This window comes from Empidonax traillii, unplaced genomic scaffold, assembly GCF_003031625.1.
Source record: "Empidonax traillii isolate 1590-97213 ecotype Southwest subspecies unplaced genomic scaffold, ASM303162v1 scaffold22:size5013007, whole genome shotgun sequence".
Taxonomy (NCBI): Eukaryota; Metazoa; Chordata; class Aves; order Passeriformes; family Tyrannidae; genus Empidonax; species Empidonax traillii.
The window spans coordinates 1,810,261-1,829,310 of NW_020955215.1; the positions used below are offsets into that span (position 1 = coordinate 1,810,261).

The 19,050-nt window shown below is 55.1% G+C and overlaps 1 protein-coding gene across 7 annotated transcripts in view; it reads right to left on the reverse strand.

Annotated features, from left to right (window-relative positions):
• Nucleotides 1–12,885: 12,885 nt before the first annotated feature.
• CSNK1A1 (casein kinase 1 alpha 1) overlaps nt 12,886–19,050 on the reverse strand; it is a 36,668-nt gene continuing 30,503 nt past the window's right edge. For 4 of the 7 annotated variants that reach the window (XM_027901708.1, XM_027901692.1, XM_027901726.1 and 1 more), the window contains one exon: nt 16,023–17,539. In XM_027901708.1, coding sequence (XP_027757509.1) covers nt 17,532–17,539 — 8 coding nt within the window. In that variant the 3' untranslated portion in view covers nt 16,023–17,531. Of the gene's footprint in view, nt 13,089–16,022; nt 17,540–19,050 lie in introns of those variants that run through there. The other 3 variants (XM_027901675.1, XM_027901666.1, XM_027901683.1) reach the window with 1 other exon arrangement.

Here is a 19,050-nt window from a genome sequence, read left to right on the forward strand (position 1 = left end):
ACCCCACGGGGGCTTTGTCCTGTCTTTTCCCACCAGGGCTGGAAAATGGCAGGAAGAGGACCGGACCCATCCCCAGGCCCACTGCAGGGCTCCCCACACACATGGGGACCCGCCACCCACTCCTGGAGAGGAGGATGTGCCCCCACACCCGTGGGCTTTGGGCACACAAGGCTTTGAGCAGCAAAGGGAGGATTTTGAGTGACTGTTCCAGGGTTTGTTGTGTGCACAGAGCTGTTGGTACTGCTCTCCTCAGTCCCATGGGGTGCTGGGGACCCAAAAGTGATGCACAGCAGCTGCCCAGGGTGGGACCCAAGGGCTTGTGGCTCCACACTCAGCTCTGTACCACCGTGCTGACTGATATCCTCTGTGTCTTACAGGCTCAGCTGGGGGATCCCTGAGGACGTTGAATCTGCTGAACACACAAGAGGACTGTACAGCCCCAGAAATATGGCCAGCGGCGAGAGATGGGCAGAGCCAACGTGCCAGCACAGGCACCACCACAGGCCCTTTCCCTGGGCACAGGCAGGGATATGCTGTGGGAAAACCTGCCCAGCCATGCAAAGGGGGCTAAATCTCGGGGACTGGCTCTCAGGGTTGGCTCCCAGGGGCTGGTTCCCAGGGGTTGGCTCCCAGGGGCTGGCTCCCAGGGCACACTGCAGTGCCGCACACTGCTCCTGCTGAAAGCACAGCAACCCCTTCCCGGGGGCTTGCATGGGGCAGGGAAGAGGCCCTGCTAAGGCACAGGGTGTCAGGAAGGTCCCTGCAGCACCTCCCCTGGTTCTGGGTCCCTGTGGCTGTTCTCACACTTGGCCGGGGCTCAGGGCTGGCCTGGCTGCGGCTGGTACAGAGACAACCCCGTGCTGGACAAGGCTGCTTCCAACCCTCGTTCCTGAGCGATGGATGCCACAAGCTTGGGGCTGTTTCCCCTAAGGGACGAGAGGCAGCAGACGTGAGGACCCGGCCCATTGCAGGGGGTGGTTTGTGCCCTGGGTCCCAGCTGGGTGCTGCGGGCAGGGGGGCCGGGCCGGATGCAGGGGCTCACGGCAGAGGCACCATCTGCTTCTCATCAGGCCGCTGGGAGCGCCGCGGCTGCCGGGCCCGGCCACGGCTGTGATAGATGGTCTGTTTATCGCGTTCCGGCTCTGCTCAGGATGTTAGTGTTCGCCTGCAAAGGACGTTTCTGGGCTCAGCCGCTCCCTCCATCCTCCCTCGCCTCCTGCTTCCCCCCGGATCCTCGCCCTTGAGGCCAGATGGGCTGAAGCCTGTCCAGAACTGGGGTGAAGATTCAGGGTGTTTCCGTCCCACAGCACCTGGTCCTTGCCGATGGGAAGGGGTGGGCTCAGCTCTGCCGCCCTGGGAATGGCTGAGGCCTGAGCCTGGGAGGCCGAGGTGCTGGCCAGCTGCAGGCTCTCCTGGGGACAGGGAAAAGGACAAGGGTGCGGAGGGACAGCAGGAGTGTTCACATGCTCCTCATCCTCCAAGGTGGAGAAGGGGAAGAGGGCAGGGAGGGATGTGCTGTGCCATACCCAAAGTCCTGTTCACCCCTCCATGGATGGGACTCCCATCATGCTCATCCTCTTGCTCTCTGCACTGGCCCCATGTCCCTGTCCCTGTCTGTCCCTGAAGAGCTGGGGCCAGGCTGAGCTACCAAGCCCGGGTCTGTCCTGCCATCGTGTTGAGATTGGGCACAGGAGACACGGGCACTCAGCTCTGGAGATGGGACACCCCTTTGCCTGCACTCAGGCAGGCAGGTAGGCACACAGCCTTGCTGTGTCCCGACCCACGGACACACGTCGGCTACAGCGAGGGTGGCCACGGACACCTCCATGTCTCCCAGCCCAAGGTGCAGTGCTGCATCTCTGGTCAATTGGGAGTCTGAGATGAAGCACTGTAGCTCGGGAAGGGAGGAACTGCGCACCCTGGGGACCACCAGGACCCCCCACCCACTGGGACAAGTGACAAAAGGAGAGCAGAGCCCTGACTACAGGAAAGGGCTCATCTCAAAGCTTCAATTCCCTGCAGAAAGCAAGGAGGGACAGGAGGGTGAGGAGGTTTCTCCTTGCAGCAGAGGGACCCCTGTGTCTGCTTGGGAGCCCCGGCCTGGCACTGTGCACAGTGGGAGGGGTCACACAGAAATGGGGGGGGCACAGCAGGGATGCAGCAGCATGTCAGCCACATGCGGAGCCTGGACAGCGGTGAGGATGCACAGGGCTGGCAGACAGTCTGGGTTGCCGTGTCCTCAGGGTCCAGTTTTCCCAGGAATCCCTCAGGTGCTACGTTGGGGATTCCTGGAAATACTGTTCTTGGGGCCACGGCTCGGCGGCCTATCCCGTGGGGAGCCACAGCCTGTGAAGAGCCAGCAGTGGAGGTACAGGGCCACGGGCAGGGGGGCGCTGGGAGGGGGATTCCCTGGGTATCCCAAACATGGGGAGGTGGGTAACCCAGCCCCCCTCGCTGAGGGGTGATGGGTGTCCCTGTTGCTCATCCTCCATGAGGATGTGGCTGGTGGACAGGCAGCCTCACACACCCCTCCTGCCCTGCCCAGGCCACCCCGGGTCAATAAAGATCTCAAATCCTGAGTGACTCCGTCCCAGCTGGTCCTTTGGGGCTGGGAGAAGGGTGGGAGGCAAAGGGCTGGTGCCAGCAGAGTTTGGGGCAGAAAAGAGGGACAGGAGCCACCTGCAGAGCACGGCCCTGGGTGGCTGCTCTCTCCCTCCTGTGCTGTCCCCCACGACATACCTGCCATTGCCAGGGCTGGGGTATCTCTCAGCAGCCCCCGGGCACCCCACACTGATCACACCCTGCCAGCACTGGGCCCCACTGCCTGCACCAGGCCCTGCCTGCATCAGGCCCTGCCTTCACAGGGGTGGGTGTGGGCAGGCACAGGACAGAGATAGAAGATGACAGGTGCAGCAGGCAGGTACAGGCAGCAGGCAGGCGCAGGTACAGGCAGTACAGGCAGCAGGCTGGTCAGGCGACCGGCAGGTGGCGCTGCTGCCCAGATGGGAACAGGCAGGCCCAGCCCTGCCCTGCCCGTCCCTGCCTATCCCTGGGCCAGCCTTGGTCCTCCAGCCACCCCCATCTGCCTCGAGGTGGGCAGACACCCACCCCAGAGACAGGACCCCGGGGACAGCCCCGGGATGCCGACACAACCCCCACCACGCCGCCGGCCCGGCACATCCCGCAGCCCTGTTCCCACCCAGCCTGTTCCCAGCTCCAGCGGGGCCAGCTGCCTCCACACCCGTCCCGCTGACTCAGCGGGCGCAGGCGGCAGCACCCAGCCCGCCCCGGGGGATGCTGACGCAGGTGGGACACGATGCCCGCGCTCCCCGTGCCCAGCACCTCCCCACAGGCACCATTCCATCCATTCCCGCATCCCACGGCTGCGGCGCTCGCTGGGACCCAGAAACCGGCAGCTCCTTTGGGGAGATGGAATGGGCACCCCAGTGGGGTGAGAACCCGCCCAAGACGCCACCCCAAACCCAGCCAAGAGAGGGGCAGGGGTGGGGAAAGTCCTTTCCACCCCACATGAGAAGGAAAAGTGGAATTCAGAAAAGCTCTCTGAAAATGGCAAGGCAAAATCCACACCCTGCTCCTCCCCCTGACAGCACTCTCGGTTTGCCATGGCTCCAATCCCTCCGTTTCAACCCTTTCCAAGCAGTTTGTTTTGATTTTGGTTGTTGGGGGGTTACACGACATGCCGGTGCATGTCTCTCACACACACCCAAATTAAAAAAATACGGCACTTAGTTCAGGAAATGCCAGCTCAGAGAGCTTTGATTGTTTCCTTCTTTCTTTTCCCCCCTTTATTTTCAGCCAGAAAATCTGTCAGGGGTGACCCTGTCCCTGAGAGAGATTTAGGCTTGGACAATATTGGTAATTTCTGGCCAAAAAAAAAGCCTTTATACAAAGAATTCTAGATCTGCCCCCAGCTTGCCTGTGAACCAGCTGGCCCAAACACTGCAGGGACACATCAGTCTCCTCCCAGGCACCAAAGCAGGGCTGAGGCTCAGCTCCCCACCTCTACCAGCTTCCAGCTGGGTGGTTCCGGACCCCTCCCCTCCTTGCTATCTGCGGGTGCATCCCCAGCTCCAAACTCAAGGGTCATGCACAGCTCCAGCAGCTCTGGGCACAAAGCCTGGAGTGCTGACCCAGCTACCGGATAGGGAAACTGAGGCACACATCTCCTGCCTCTCCCCTGCCTCCAGAACAACCCAGCCAGGGCTCTGGTGTGGGTGAGGACGGCAGGGCAGCGTGGGATGGGAGAGTAAAACCTCATCCCTCCCCAAGGTTCAGCTGGGATTGGCAGAGCCCAGAGCTGGGGTGGGGTGGGCACGGAGATCAAGGGGAGCCCCACTGCCCTGGGAAAGACGCCACTCCTGCACCCATCACGGGCACGGCACGCTCCCTGCCTCAGTGTCCCCACTGGTGAGGTGACATTGGCACAGGTCCCTGGGGAGGGCTCAGACACTCGGCACAGCTCAGCACGGCTCAGCCTCCCCAGCTGGCCTGGGACCAGCCACCCCGTGCCCAGCCACCCCGTGCCGCGGGCCTGCCGTGCTGGGAAGGGTGTTGTCCTGACTCAGCCGGCAAAACCGGCACCACCTGGGAGCAGCAGCAACCCCTGGCACAGCCCCTGCCTGAACACGGAGGAGGGAGCAGGGAAATGGCAGCAGTGGCAGAGCAAGGCTGCCTTCCCTGCTCCTGCAGGCAGATGTGCTCATTCTTCCCCTTTTCCTGGCAGGATGAGCCCCCCATGTTCCCTGCTCTCTGCAAAGCACCGTAGAGAGGAGGCCAAACTGCCACACTCCCTTTTTTGGGCAGATTTTCCCCTTCCACTCCTCCAAGAGTCTTGCATTGTCTTTGCAGAAACTCAGCGGCCATAAATCTGCCATAAATCCACAGGGACTGCCTGCTCGTGCTTCCCTGCCTGCACTCCATCTCCTCCCAGATCTGTGTGGCGTTCCACATCCCTCCAAAGAAACTATTGGGGGTCTCCTACTGACTAATTAGAGAGAGCACCGTGTTGGCAGCCAAACCCCAGCACCTGCAGCCTTCCCTGTGCCAGGAAGGAAGCTTCGTCCCTGTGGGTGCCCAGGGTGGAGGTGGGCAGGAGGGTCCTGAGTGTCCTCCCTGAGCTGGGGCAGGACAGAGGAGGGTTACCCTCACTCCTAGAGGCATCAGGGCAATGCTTGCCAAACCAAATGGACTGGGGAAGGGGGAAATCCTCCCCCAGGCCCATGGTGGCTGTGCTCCCCCCGTGAGACACCAGCCCACAGCCCAGTGAGTACCTCAGTGCTTCGTCAACGGCTGCAGCAATCGGCTTAAAACTAATCCCTTGTCCTGCGCTGGCCTCGGCACAGGATCCCCGGGGGGGCCAGCAATGCCCTCCTGCCAGGGCCTGCAGGGAAACACAGGCATTTTAAGTAAGGAGATGGTAGGTGCTGGTGTGGCAGCCCTTGGATGACCACTGGCATCCACGTGCCTGCACCCATCGACTCTCACTGGTACCCACAGCAGGGCACCCCATGCCCCTTCTCCAAGCTCCAAGGCGTGGGTGAATGTGCCCAGGTGCCAGCTGGAGTGCCCAGCACACTCAGCATCACGGTCCTCACAGCACTGTGCTTCAGTGCTGGGCTCCAAGGTGGTTTGGAATGCCTCAGCTTGTCCCCTGCCAAGGGCAAGGCACCCCTAGGCTGGGGAAAGGCTCCTGGATTAGGGCTTTTTGCACACGCAGGTTTTCCAAGAGCTCGGCAGGGCTGGGAGCAGAGTGAGGGCACACACACACACATACCCAGCGAGAGGCAGAGGAACAACCCAGCCCACCTGCATCTCCAGGGCCTTCCTGTGCATCCCTGCTCCTGCCTTCTCCCCATGGCCCTTCCAGGGGCCCTCGGCAGTGCATCCCCCTGCCCCACACCCATCACTGGCTCCAGAGACCAGTCCCCCAGCTCCCTGAGCTATGCTGGAAACATGGGGATCTGGGCTTGGGCTGCTCCATCCTAGCAGGATGGTGGTGTTCAGATCCTGGCGGGGCTTCCAGCACCCCAGAGCCCCCAGCGCAGGAGCTGCCCCTCAAACCCAGCCCTGCAGGGCTGAGCCGCTCTGGCTGCTGCAGTGGTATGGGATTAGCGTGTGCGTGGGAAGCTGGAGGGGGAGAAGGAGGGAGCAGCCACGGCCCCCCCAGGAGCCATGGAGTCATGGAGAACGGGGGCAGGGTGGCAGAGGCTGCCAGCCCCTGCACAGGGCCAGGGATGGGGGTGGCTGTGCCTGCCATGGGGCTCATCCTTCCCAGCACCCAGGAGCTCCCAGCCTGGGCTCGGAGCCACCCACCCTGCTGAGTCAGCTCCTGGGAAGGTCGTGTCCCAGCCGGCGCTTGCCAGGCCTGCCCGGCGCGGCCCATCCCTGCGGTGCCAAACCCGCCGGGGCAGGAACTCGGCAGCTTTGTCCCGGCTGAGCAAAGCATGGGCAGGGCACTGCCAGCACCCGCCCTGCCAGCCGGGGCGGCACGAGGGGTCTCGGTGGGAGCCCCCCACAGCACAGCACAGCGGGACCCAGCCCATCCCTGGGGCGGGAGGCACAGCCCTGCATGCTCATCCCACACCAAAAGCCCCTCCGTCAGCAGCTCCCAGCCCTCCCTGCCCAGTGAGCAGCTCCAAACCTGCTGGGCCTGGCCCAGCACCCTGGCAGGCCGGCTCGCCCGGCCCCACTCCCTCCCGGCAGCCCAGGAGAGCTGAACGCACCCAGCCAGGGATGAGGCAGCGCCAGCCCATTGCCAACAGGGCAGTTTCCCACCGTGTTTCCCTCCTCTCCGCATCCCCTTGGGGCCTGGGACCAGGACTGGCTTTGATCCTCCTCCAGCTGGCCCTGCCCTGAGAGCAGAGACCGCACACAACTCTGTGCACAGGCTCAGCCCCAGAGGGCAGCTGTCGGCCCTGCTCCCCTCATCGTCGTCGCCCGCGGGCTGTCATGAACCAATATTGATTCAAGGCACGGCCCCACCTCGGCGCCACAGGCCTGGCTTCGGCTTTATCTCTCCTCCTCCCCTGGGGAAGCAGCCCAAGCGCTTGCACTGGGTCCCCAAGTTGTGTTAACCCCTACCCCAGGTCTGGGGATCAGCTCCTGTTCAGCTTGGGGCTGGTCTTCTGCCACCCCAGACCATCCAGAGCAGGGTAATGCCATGCCCAAGGCAGTGGGACCCTGTGCTATGCCTTGTGCTGCTCCAGCAGTCCCCTCCCTGGGCAGCAAAAAGTCCCATAGACACAAGATGGCTGTGACTGCACTTCCAGCTGGACTTTGGTCCACAGAGAAGGGAAGGAGAGGCCGCAGCTGGCTCCCTCTATCCACACTTGTTTGCATGGAAACAAGCAAGGAAAGCTAAACACACACAGATCAAAAGCTGGGAGTCAGAGCCTGTGCAGGGCAGGAGCTGCCGGGATGGGCCCTGTGGGATCCCCTTACAGCAGGGGCACCGCTGGGGTCTGCACAGCCCTGTGATGGCACGAGGTCGGGGATGGCAAAGCTCACGCTGTCCTCTCTCCCCAGCACTGAGTCCTTGCTGGGGTCTGCACCTCTGCTGTCACCTCCCCCAGCACCTGGCCAGGCACCAGCAGCCCCGAGCTGAGCAGTTCTCAAGGGCAGGAGCACACACAGCACTTGCTTCCCCGCCACCACGGAGGATACAACCCCGTTCTGCCAGACCGAGAGTGCTCCCTCCCTCCCAGCACCCACAACCCAGACTTTTACTGTCCTCTTCCTGCAAACAAGACAGGGTTGGGCTTTCACACGACCTTTGAGACAGAGTCAGCCCCAACCTGCCCTGCCCAGCTTTGCACACCAGCGACCAAAGTCCTGGAGCTGCTGAGTCCAGCCAGAGCTGCAGCAGCCAACGGGGATTTCACCACTCAGCCTTGCCCCAGGTCTGGCAGCTCCCAAAGTGGGTCTGTCCAGCTTTGGAGAACTAGGAGTAACAGAGCAACTTTGTACTTGCCCTCAATTAAAGAGTGACCTATATAGAAGAAAATCTGGGCTAAGTGGGATGAAGGAGCTGGAACCGACTGCTTGGAGGTGGCACAGCACAAACCGGGATGGGCCCGGCAGCTCCACAGTTCAGAGCATTTTAAGACCTGCCCTAAAAGTTTTTATTGCTGGGGAAGAGAAGCCCAGTCTGGAAAGAACCTCACCCTGCACAGTTTCCTGAGCCCACCAGCCAGGGCTCAACCAGCCTAAGGGCCCCAAAAGCAGGTGAAGGGACCAGGAGAGAGGTGCAGGGTGGGCACAAGGGAAGGGGCAGCAGTGGTCAGGGGGGCTCCCAGCCCCTCTCCTGCCAGGGCCATGATGATCCTCTCAGCTGGAAGGTGGGAACAGTGCAGCAGGGGACCCTCCCCAGGGGGTGAAGAGCCAAAGACATTTTTGCCTGATGAAATCCTGCTGACAGCAGGAGCAGTGGCTCAGCTGCACGGCAGCTTTGAAAAGAAGGCGTTGGTCCTACCCAGCGAGCATGTTAAAAGGAGAAGTGCTTATCTGACAGGACGTGCAAGTCAGAGGCGTATCTCTCCTCCCAGAGAGCACTGCCTCCCGGAGCTGGCAGCCTCCTCTCCTGCTCCAGAGCCTGGGAAAGCCAGCTGTCCCGGACCAACCCCAGCAGGAGCTGACACTGCACCTGGAGGCCTCTCTGCAGGAAGGAGACGGGGTGGCAGCTCACACGTTTTAAGCCAAAGCACTTCCCACACTGAGCTGAGCTGCGCTCAGCCTTCCATCAGCAACACCTCCGCACTCCAGCTATCAGGCAAAGCCAGACTAGACGCTACTGATTTATCACGCTCCTCCTGACGGGAGCTGGAGGAAGGACCAGCTTATTCTCTCCCCCTCTGAAAGAAAAGTTTCTTATTTCTGGAGCTGAACAGAGTCGGGGCCCAGAAAGTGGGTAGGTGGGTTTGAGAGGGCAGGCAGGCTGAGCTGTGTTATTCAGCAGATGTAAAATACTTCCAATACTTCATTTAAAACTGACGTGCACAGCACCACAGGCACTTGCCTACGCCCCAAACAGCAGCCACAGATTAGTCAGGCAGGCACACAGCTGACCCTGAGAGGATTCAAGCCCTGACCTGGTCCTGCCACGTTCTGCCCGTGCTGCCAGACCACCCACCTCCTTCAGGGGCTCTTGCAGTGGAGCTGTTAAGTCATTTCAGCAGCTGTAGCCTGGCACAGCTGCCCCTCCAGACCTGCCTCTGCACTCAAAGGGCTACAGAAAACCTTTTTCTTGGGGGCAAAAAAAGATATGGCAGGTTCCCCAGCAACTGTTACCTCTTGGGGTGCAGCTCCATGGGCTGTCACAGCCCTGGCAGCCAGGCACAAGGATGACCTCAAGGCTTCAGCTGCTTTGTGTTCACCTAAGATCATCCATGGGGGATTTAGCATAAACAAAGCTTTTCCCAGAGGCTGATGGCGCACAACTGCAGGTCCAAGGACGGCAGGGTAAGCCCTGCCAGGGATATCCCCAGCTTTCCCACTCTCCTGAGCACACTGGCAGGCAGGCTGGGAGCAAGACGGAGCTGCCACACCAGGTCCAGTGCCACCTCCACAGCAGCTGCCCCCCCACAGCCAGGGTGCTCCCTGCTGGCCCCTGCTCCAGGGTGAGGACCCAGCTGGGGCAGAGAGGAGTAAGATGCAGCTGGGACTGAGCTCGGGGCTGGACCAATGCTTTTGAACCCCCTCCAGAGCAGACATGCAGGTGTCCAGACCAGGGCAACACCCTCAAGTTGCCAGCAGTCAGCTCCAGGGGAGCTGGAGAGCTGTGGGAGCAGACAGGGAGCTGTGTCAGCCTTTAGCTCCCAGGATGCTGGCAGGATGGCTGAGGCCAGGATTTCAGCCCCAGCTCTCAATTACCACAGCAAAAATAAAAGCAGCCGTAGATCCATAGAGGAGGCTGCCCTGCCCTTCCAGAAATGGGATTTGGGCATAAACACTTCTTTCCTGGAAAGTGTATCCTGGCATTTGGGATTCCTTCCCATCCCACAAAGCTCCCCTTGCAACACTGATCCGGGAGTACCTCACATTCCTGCAGGAACTCGGCTCAGCCACATTAACAAACATCAACAGCTGGCAAGCTATTTAGAGCAGCAGGATCGCTTCAAGCACCGCTTCCCTCTCCCATTACCTGCCAGCAGCACAGCCTGCCAGCACTGGGGTTGATGGTCCCACTGCAGCCCCACACACCCCAGATCCCCACAGGCTCACCATCACTCCCCACACACGCCTAGGAAGTGGCAGAGCCGAGGGTGTAACATATTTGTTTGTGCCCTGCTTGCTCCAGTATCTTGTATTTAAACCTCTTCCTAGAGGTTACAGGGAAGCTGCTGGAACTGGGTGTTTGACAGCCACCACAGGGATGCTGCAGCTCTGGAACCCTCTGGCCATCCTCAGGGAGCCTCAGCACACAGCTGCTCTGGCAGCAGAGCTCCTTTGGGCAGCCAAAATGAGGGTTGGGATCAGAAACAAGCCACTTTCCACAGCCACAGCCCCCTGGGCTGGGCAAGGACTCCTGCAGAGGGTCACCAGCACATCCCACACAGCGGGGCTGGGGCAAGGCAAGCTGGGGCTGTTCTCACCTGCCTGGGGCTCACTGTGCCCCAGGTACCTGTCCATGTGCTCTTCAAGGAGGTCCCTCAGTGCCACCCCAGCTGCCAGGCTCCCCTGGCACAGCTGTGCCTGGTTCCAGGCAGGGGCTGAAGGGCACCCAGGCCCCCCCAGCACTGCCTTTGCTGTGTTTACCAGTCACTCAGCAACCGAGGAGAGGAAAGTGGCACCGGCTCCACTTTCACGGCCTGCCCGGCTGCTGAACCCCCGGGAACAGCAAGGCAGGGGAGGCAGTGGGAGGAGAGCAGGAGGGGGGCACCAAGCTTCCCCTCACCAGTGGCCAGGGCCTTCCCAAAGAGGGACACAAACCAGAATGCTCCAGGAAAGAACAGGCAGATGCCTGCACAATCTTGGCACTGTGATAGGCTTGTGCTGGATCAACTGCTTCCTCCTTCTCCCCACCCAAGAAGAGCCATAAATACATTTAAACACACCCTGTGCTGCGCGTCCCATGGACGCCCAGGTGTTCCCCATCACACGTGATGAACTCCCTCCTTGGAAAATCCAACCCAGGAAAGAGCAGCCTGGCCACAACTGAGCCAGTCTGTCCAGTGCCATGATTGCACCTCTCCATGGATCCTGCCCACACAAGAGCTGGGATTTTGGGAGACACAAAACAGGAGTGGGAACAGCAGGCTGACAAACCCCGAGAGCCTTTCACTAGGAAAGGCTGAGTGCAGTCAGATCAGACCCGAGCTGTTTGCATGTTGGGAAGCAAAAACAAGCCACTTCCAATCAGCATCAAGTTCCCAAGCCTGCATTTCATCTCCTGGGAACTCGCTGGCAGAGCCTGCTGGTTGCTGGCACGCGATCCAGCCCCATGCCCAGCTCACACCCACCTTGCTGCCCGCGGCCGGGACCCCCCGCCAGCAGCACAGGGAGGGTCAGGAGGCACAATGTTAAAAGCTGTCAGTGAGAGGGAGAAAGGTCACTGAGCAGGGACTTGCGGCCATAATCAGTTTATGGGATTTTTTTAACAGCTCCGGGCGAACCAGGCGGGAACACGCTCCGACCGCGTCAGCCCAGCCCTGGCACCGCAGCACCTTCCCACGCCGGGGGTGCGGCACAGACAGGGGTCAGCGATGCCGCTCGGCTCCCCAGGCACAAACAGCACAGCACGGGCCCATCTGGTAAAAACCATCAGCAAACATTTCCCGGGCAGCCCAAGGGAAGAATGGCCGCAGCTGGATTCCTCACCTTTCCTCCCCAAAGAAGGGGGGCTTGGGAAGGCAGGCAGGCACTTCCAGGGCGGGAGTCAGCAGGGATTCCTGGCCATACCTGCTGTTCCAACAGCACCATGCAGCAGGAGCTACGTGAGGTTTGACTGGCAAGATGGGAGTGCCAGCCCCCAAAGGAACATTAACACACACACACTACACCAAGCCCACACTCCTGGTGCTGTTTGCAGGCTTTGCCCCCTCAGGTGACCCTGACCTAGCGGCGCCTGCTGCAAACAGCCCTGGCCCAAAACCAGCCAGCGAGGAGGAGGAGGATCCCAGAGCTCAGCACGAGCCAGGGCTGTGCTGGGGGGAAGCCATCACTGAACAAGAACAAATCTATCTGCTAAGTGATTTTTCTCAGCTCAGAGGACTTGCACCAGTTTCTAGCTTTACCTCTCTGCTCTCCTCCCCCCCTCTCTGACTGTAGCTGGCAAGGCAGGAAAATTGTTCCTGCTCCTCTCTGCCCGACCTGGGCAAAGCCCTGCCTGCAGCTCCACCAGATGAGGATGTGGCAGATGCCATCAGCCCAGGCCACACAGCCTCGTGCAGCTGCCAAACACCAGAGCCAGCTGCAATCCCCAGGCTGGTCCCGGGGTCAGCCCACTGTGTGCACTTGGAAACAGTGGGATTTGTGAAGCATCCTTGCTCACGGATCTTTAACTCCCCCGTGGTGGTGAGAAGCAGTTACCAGTTAAACACGATGGGAAAGTCCCACCACGCTGCTCTGGCATCAGTGTGTGCCACAGCTACCCGCGAGGGGCTCAGCTGAAGCACGAGGAAGGGAAAGGGAGGATCTGTTCACCTGGTGGATCATGACGTCCCACAAAGCACAGCTGAGTCATGCAAGTACCACTGCCCCACCTCTGCCAGGGACTGGGCTGTGCCGAGCCAGGCACTTGCCCTGGGCATTTACAGGGCTGTAAAGGGGAAATAGGGATTTATCATGTGCACGGGGGCTTTGACTGCAACAAGGAAAGATCAAAAGGCAGTCTACCCTGCAAGACAGCATGTACACTTCTTCAAGGTCTTCCAACCTTCTCAAGTTGCTTTCATTCGAAAAAAGTTCAAAGTCTGCCACCTGCAAAATAGCTCAAGGCTCACTCTTTATTTCAAGGGAGAATTTCAAGGAGCTAAGAGCGCTGGGGCTCGTGGAAGATGAGCACTGAGTTCTGCAGCTCGACCTGCACCTCAGAAACAGCTTTTCTGCCAGCCATGCCCACCAACGGACTCCTAAACCCAGAGGGGGAAAGAAATAAGTTAATCAGCTGTGTTTACAAACAACAACCCACATTATCAAGAGGAACAAAAGGCTCCTGGGTAGGGAAGACACAACAGTGAGGACCAACAAGGCTCAGGCACATTCAGCAGCAATGCCTGGTATCAAAATGCCAAGCTGTTCTCTGAGAAAGAAGCTACATCACACCTTCCCAGTTACTTATGAACAGCTTGGAAACCCAATCCCTCGAGTCTGGTGCAGGAATACTCCCTGGCTTCTCCTCATTTCTTGCTACCAAAATTCAGCACTAGCAATTGTCACGTAACATAATGCAAAAAGTCAAGTTAGTATCTAAATTTTGCACCTTTGGTACTGAGCTTTGCAAAGCAGCTGAGCCCACTGTGGTTCCTTTAGAAACAGGGACACAGCCCTGGGTCTGGTTTGAGAGGCTTCATTAGCGCAGCTGGGAAGGACGAAGGGCCTGTGTCCCAGCACAACATTCAATCTCAATTCTTTGCAGACAGACCTGGTACCACCCTCCCCCACCCCCTTCCTGTTTAACCCTGGCTAACGAGGATTACATTAAGAGCCATTTCCACATTAGAACACACCACGGACGCAGTCCTTCCACTCAGGCTCTATTAGGAGGGTGGGCACTTCCTCTGTGTCATCCCTTGCCGCATCTTTCCAGAGGCATTAGTGCTCGGAGCAGACAGCTCTTCCTCCCAGCCCACTTTTCCTTTTTGTCTGGAGCCTGCCGTGCTCACAAACGTGTACTATGACATCAAGCTGATATGAAATCATGATGATTTCACTGCAATTAAGTCAGGAGCAGATGGGGCTGACGGAGCTGGCTAAGCAACAAATCTTCCAAATTGGAGAACTCTGTCAAGAGAAATTAAAGCCTTATGCAAAAAGCCAACTTGGGATCACAGAAAAATTCCAGATGGAAGGAACTGCAGGGAGGCATCCAGCCCAAGTTCCTGCTCCTACGACTGAAGCAACTCCACCTCTGGCAGTCTATTGCAGGAAAATCACAGCACAAAGCACCAAGTTCCCAACAAGTAACACACATGAAAAAGCCAAAAGACAGAAGAGGCACAACACTGCAAGGGCAGAGCAAGGCAACACTTAAGCCTGAAAAATAAGTCCCAGACAGATGGAAATCCATAAAAATTAGAGAAAAACAAACAAACAAACAAACCAACCAACAAACCAAACACAACACAACAAAACTTAGGGTGGCACATGCTGGACTTAAGACCTACCAGAAACATATCTAGCGTTTTCAATAGCCAGGGTGTGAGTTTGTCACCAACACCACACAGAACAGCAGGCAAGGCACAGAGTGCCATTTCTAATAACTGAGACCCAGAGCAGCCTATTCTTTTCAGAGCCTTTATGGGAGAAGAGAAAAAGGCTCTCAATTGCTTTTAACAAGGAATGGCTTAAATAGGTTAAAAACAATGAACCAGTACACTGCACATGGGCACTCCGTGCTCCCAATTAAGCAATCCTTTAAAAGGTGGCCTTAGGAAGCCTCTCAGAATTGGTATAAGGAGGTTAATAAAGTGCTTTGAAACCCTGTACGCAGCTTAGTGAGATGACTCAGAACCTGTTGTCACAGCCTAATGTCATTAGCCAAATTCTGGCACTTTCCAGGCAGCAGGAGGACGCAGTTCTTTGCTTTACAGCCTCTGTTCCAGTGATGACTCCTTGTAAAGGGCCTGGGACTGCTCGTAGAAGCTTCTGACTTTGCAGGTAAACCTCCCAACACAAACCTGTGCAGAGCTGCGACCAGGAGTCAAGATCCACGTGGTTTTTAATGCTTTCAGGTTGAAGTCTTTGTGACAAACCAGAGAACACACAGGGAACGGGTGTTTGGTACCACAGCATCTCTTTAAGGAAGGTGGGCATCCCATTCACCACTCACAACGTCTGGCACAGGCTGCTGCTGTAAAACACAACAGCTGACACTAAGCCCACACTTCTGGGCAGAAGTAGACTCTGTTAACACACATCTGAAAGGCAGACTGGACTCCACACTCCTCCCACAGGACTTGCAGCTCCAAGAACTACAAACCAATGCATTTTGGCACCCCAAGTGGACTGAATATTCTTGCTTACAGAGCTCATCAAGGGGAGTTTTGTTTCTAAAACCCTCCTCAAAGGCATGAGCAAATTTAGCGGACAGAGAAAATTATTTATTTTCCTGAAACCTGAAATTATTTTCTCCAACTTTTAAAAGTATCTCATGTCAAAGCAAGAGAAGCGACGCCAGAACAATTCCAAGCAGCCACTCTGCTGCCAAGAAGGCATTTCATTGAAGCTTCTTCCCCTCCTGCCAAGGAGTGTTGTCAGACATGTTGCCCAGACAGCAGAAATCACGGATAAGGACATCACACAGTACTCCAGATACCAGTTCTTAGAAACATACCAGTTGTTACAGGAGGCAGTGCTTGAAATCCATCCTTATTTGGATGGGGTTGTACTCGGAGTCTAGAACACCATCCTAGCCAGGGGAACAAGCTGCATTTCTTCTTCCACCTTCCAGGTAACACAGAGCCCACTGTGCCTCACAAGTTTTCAAGTGTGCAGAGATATCTCTGAAGCCCGTCAGACTCTCTGCCTCCCTCTACTCCCAGATTATCTATACAAATGTTTATTAGCACATAATGTTTCTCCGCTACAGTTTCACATCTCAGGGCACCTCCTCCTCCTAAAGGAAGCACACAGTGACCACAGGGAACCTTGATCCAGATCACCACTCCGGGATGGCTGAGAGTGCACAGTGTGTTAAGATCCTGAAGAAATGGTTTCCAAAATGAAAGAAAGACCTTTTCAAACAGTAAAAATATGGACTGTGAGCAGGAACTCTGCTATATGTGTGAAAACTGTCTAAGAAGCAAACATACAAACAACATTTACACAATAGGCATCTGGCAGCATCATTTTCAGACATTTTTTTAATTTATTCTGACATGCTATAAAGGAATAAATTACACTGTTAAAGAATTACCAGCAATAAAAGTATTTCTTTCTTTCAGCTGGGCTAGAATAGGAGTGAGAAGGAAGACAGCCTGGGGCAGTAACCAATGTGAACTCTGCATGGTGCGAGGCTGCCCCCAAGAACAAGAGTAAATCTGGTCATATCCACTTCACAAGAACTTGAAAGAAAATGCCTTGGTTTAAAACCATCCAAATTCTCAAACCATTCAAATTTTTCTCAAAACTAGCAATCACAAGTCAGTCCAGCCGATGCACGACATGGCGATGCTCGGAGGCTGCCAATACCGGGTCTGCAAAAGATGCCACTTCATTTTTAAAAAATCCAATCTTACAATAGAGGGCTGGTCTCAAACAATAAGTTATAAAAATGCAAGACTGCCCCTTCCCCCTCAAGGAAAAAATACAAAATTTATTTAAAAACAAAATGAGGAAGAGTTACAACACTAAATCTAAAATGATTTAGAAAGAAATATGACTTTTTTTGCTTAACAAATGGCCTCAAAACTTGGTTTAAAAACAGGGTAATGTAAATTTCTTAAACTGAATTAACAAGGCAAATTAAAAAAATTTCATTTCCTTACAGAAACAGTTTTTTTTTAGTTTTTAATGAACTTGTAAACAAAAAAGCTCCTGCTTCAAAATAAAAACAAAATCCCAGATCATATAGATGTTTACAGTGATTACATTTATCTAAGCAACTTACATACAGGTTCAGTTGTAAGATGTTAACTAAATTTCGTGACAAATATGCTGTTTTTCCTTTTACCAAGAACATTATAGAGTTAATGCAGAGTCCTAAAGATTATCTAGTAGTCGCTAAGTTTCTCTTAAATCTTCACTTTAGATGCTGTTATTTCTAGCACAGGTAAGCAGGCAGAGTCTTTCATATGCTTAAAAACTGGAATCTTTGGTTACTACCATGTCAGCTGGCTTGGTATGTTGCACATAGAAGCCAACAACTTTAAGAATGTTTTAAGTGTACAACTTTCAAAACCCAGGGAGGAATAACCAGAAAAGAGTGCACAATTGTGAGCATTTACAATTATCACAACTGTTGCCGAAAACTGTTCATGCCATTCTTCCAAAACAATGAGATCTCATAAGCAGTGTAGTTCAAAGTAAAAAGGTAACAAAAATTGGCATATGCACAATTTTCTCCACTTGTGTGTCAACCATTAGTTAACTTTTCCACTTGAAAAAAATGCAATAGAAAACTGGACACCATGTTTCACTATCTCAGTAATATTCACAATTACAGCTGCTACAACTCAAAGTGCAGCATCACTGACACTGCCCAGAGCCAGTTTATACTGATATCAAGTTCTTTACACCAAGTAAATGGTTGCCCACAGCCACTGGCAAGTGTACGTATGAACTAAAATTTTTAGGATTTGGGGAGTGACAAGTCCTGCTCCAATCTGCTCTGCTTTGTCCCATCCTCGCCATGCTCAGAAACCTGCAAGATAAAGACAAGGGCAACTTACTGATACGGGATGAAAATGAGAAACAGCCTTCACAGCAGGAGAATTAAACATCAGTTATGGTCATTCAAAGGGGAAAATGCTGCTCCATCTTGGAATTGCAGAGTTCCTGGCGTCCATTTCTGAAGGTAATGATGTTTACCAACACCCTTTAGTTCAAACAAGCACCTCTCGCTCACACCTACTGCTGGCACTGGAAAACAGGCTTATGCACCCGCTGGATGCCACATTCCTCAAGAGGGAATTCAGACCAACAGTTTGAAAACAAGACGTGTTATTGCCACTAGGAAACAGGATGTAATTTCATAGGATTGTTTTCTACTTGTCTGCAGTGTCTCATGTTTATATCCCTGAATGTCAAACTGTCATCTGACTGCAGGGTGCTCTTCAGAGACACAGCACGGCACTGTCACACGGACAGAAGGGAGAGGCACGGGAATGACTTACCTTACAGTAACTGGTGTCACCACATGCACCATGCTCTGGGCAGCCAAAATAGAAGCCAGAACCTGTGACAGTGACCAGGGACCCAGCACACCTCTGTCCTTGGAAGGACAAGTGAAAACTCACATGACAGGGTAGGTGGGGCGTCAAGAACAACTCTCTTAATGCTCAGCATTCCAAATGACAAGTTCGAGACACTGTGGGATAGGGAGAGCGAAGGAATACACACAGATCTCCAAGAACCAGTTACTGCAAGCTAAGCCAGTCTTCCCTTCATGCTCATTCCTCGGTGACTCAGGTGGCAGTGCTGTGCTTTACAGACGTAACAGGAGTCTCAACCGAAGATCACTTTGCCAAGTGAGTTTCCGTTCTGGATGCCCTCCAGAAAGGATGGTCTGTCCACGGATGACTTCAGCTGAGCAACACCTCTGAGTTTTTGCAACAGAAATCTCTTCACAGTGAAATACAGACAAAGCTGACCTCAGCTATAGCTTGTGCTGTCATCCAGAGAGAAGCAAGTGCAAACAAGTCTTAATAGCCTGACATTCTATCCAAAATGTATCTGGACAGCACCCAGAAAACAGCTTTAACTCTTCCATAACAGGCTACAGGTCATTTTGAAGAGGTTCAACAGCTTTGTTTGAATCTTAATGCACTGAAGGACAATTCTCTTGATCCAGCACTGGTCATATGAAAAAAAACGTCCTGCACCAGAATTAAGACAGCCATTCCCACTTGACTGCAAATTCCCACAGAAACCCTAGTGATTGCTCAGTTCCCTAACCCTCACTTGATGCATACAACCAAGAGTTACGCTGTTTTTCCTTTCAGTGTGCTCAGCAGCAAACACTGATTCATCATTTGAACCACTTTCTCCATCCAAACAGCCAAAACTAAGTCAACAAAGGAGGAGTGTGGAAAGAAACAGATCAACTCATTGCTTTAGAAACCTGAATCTTTCCAATGAAAAATGGGACCTTGAACCTGAGGACAAAGGATGTGCTAACAAACGATATGCTGCTATTTGTTAGAATTATCTCAA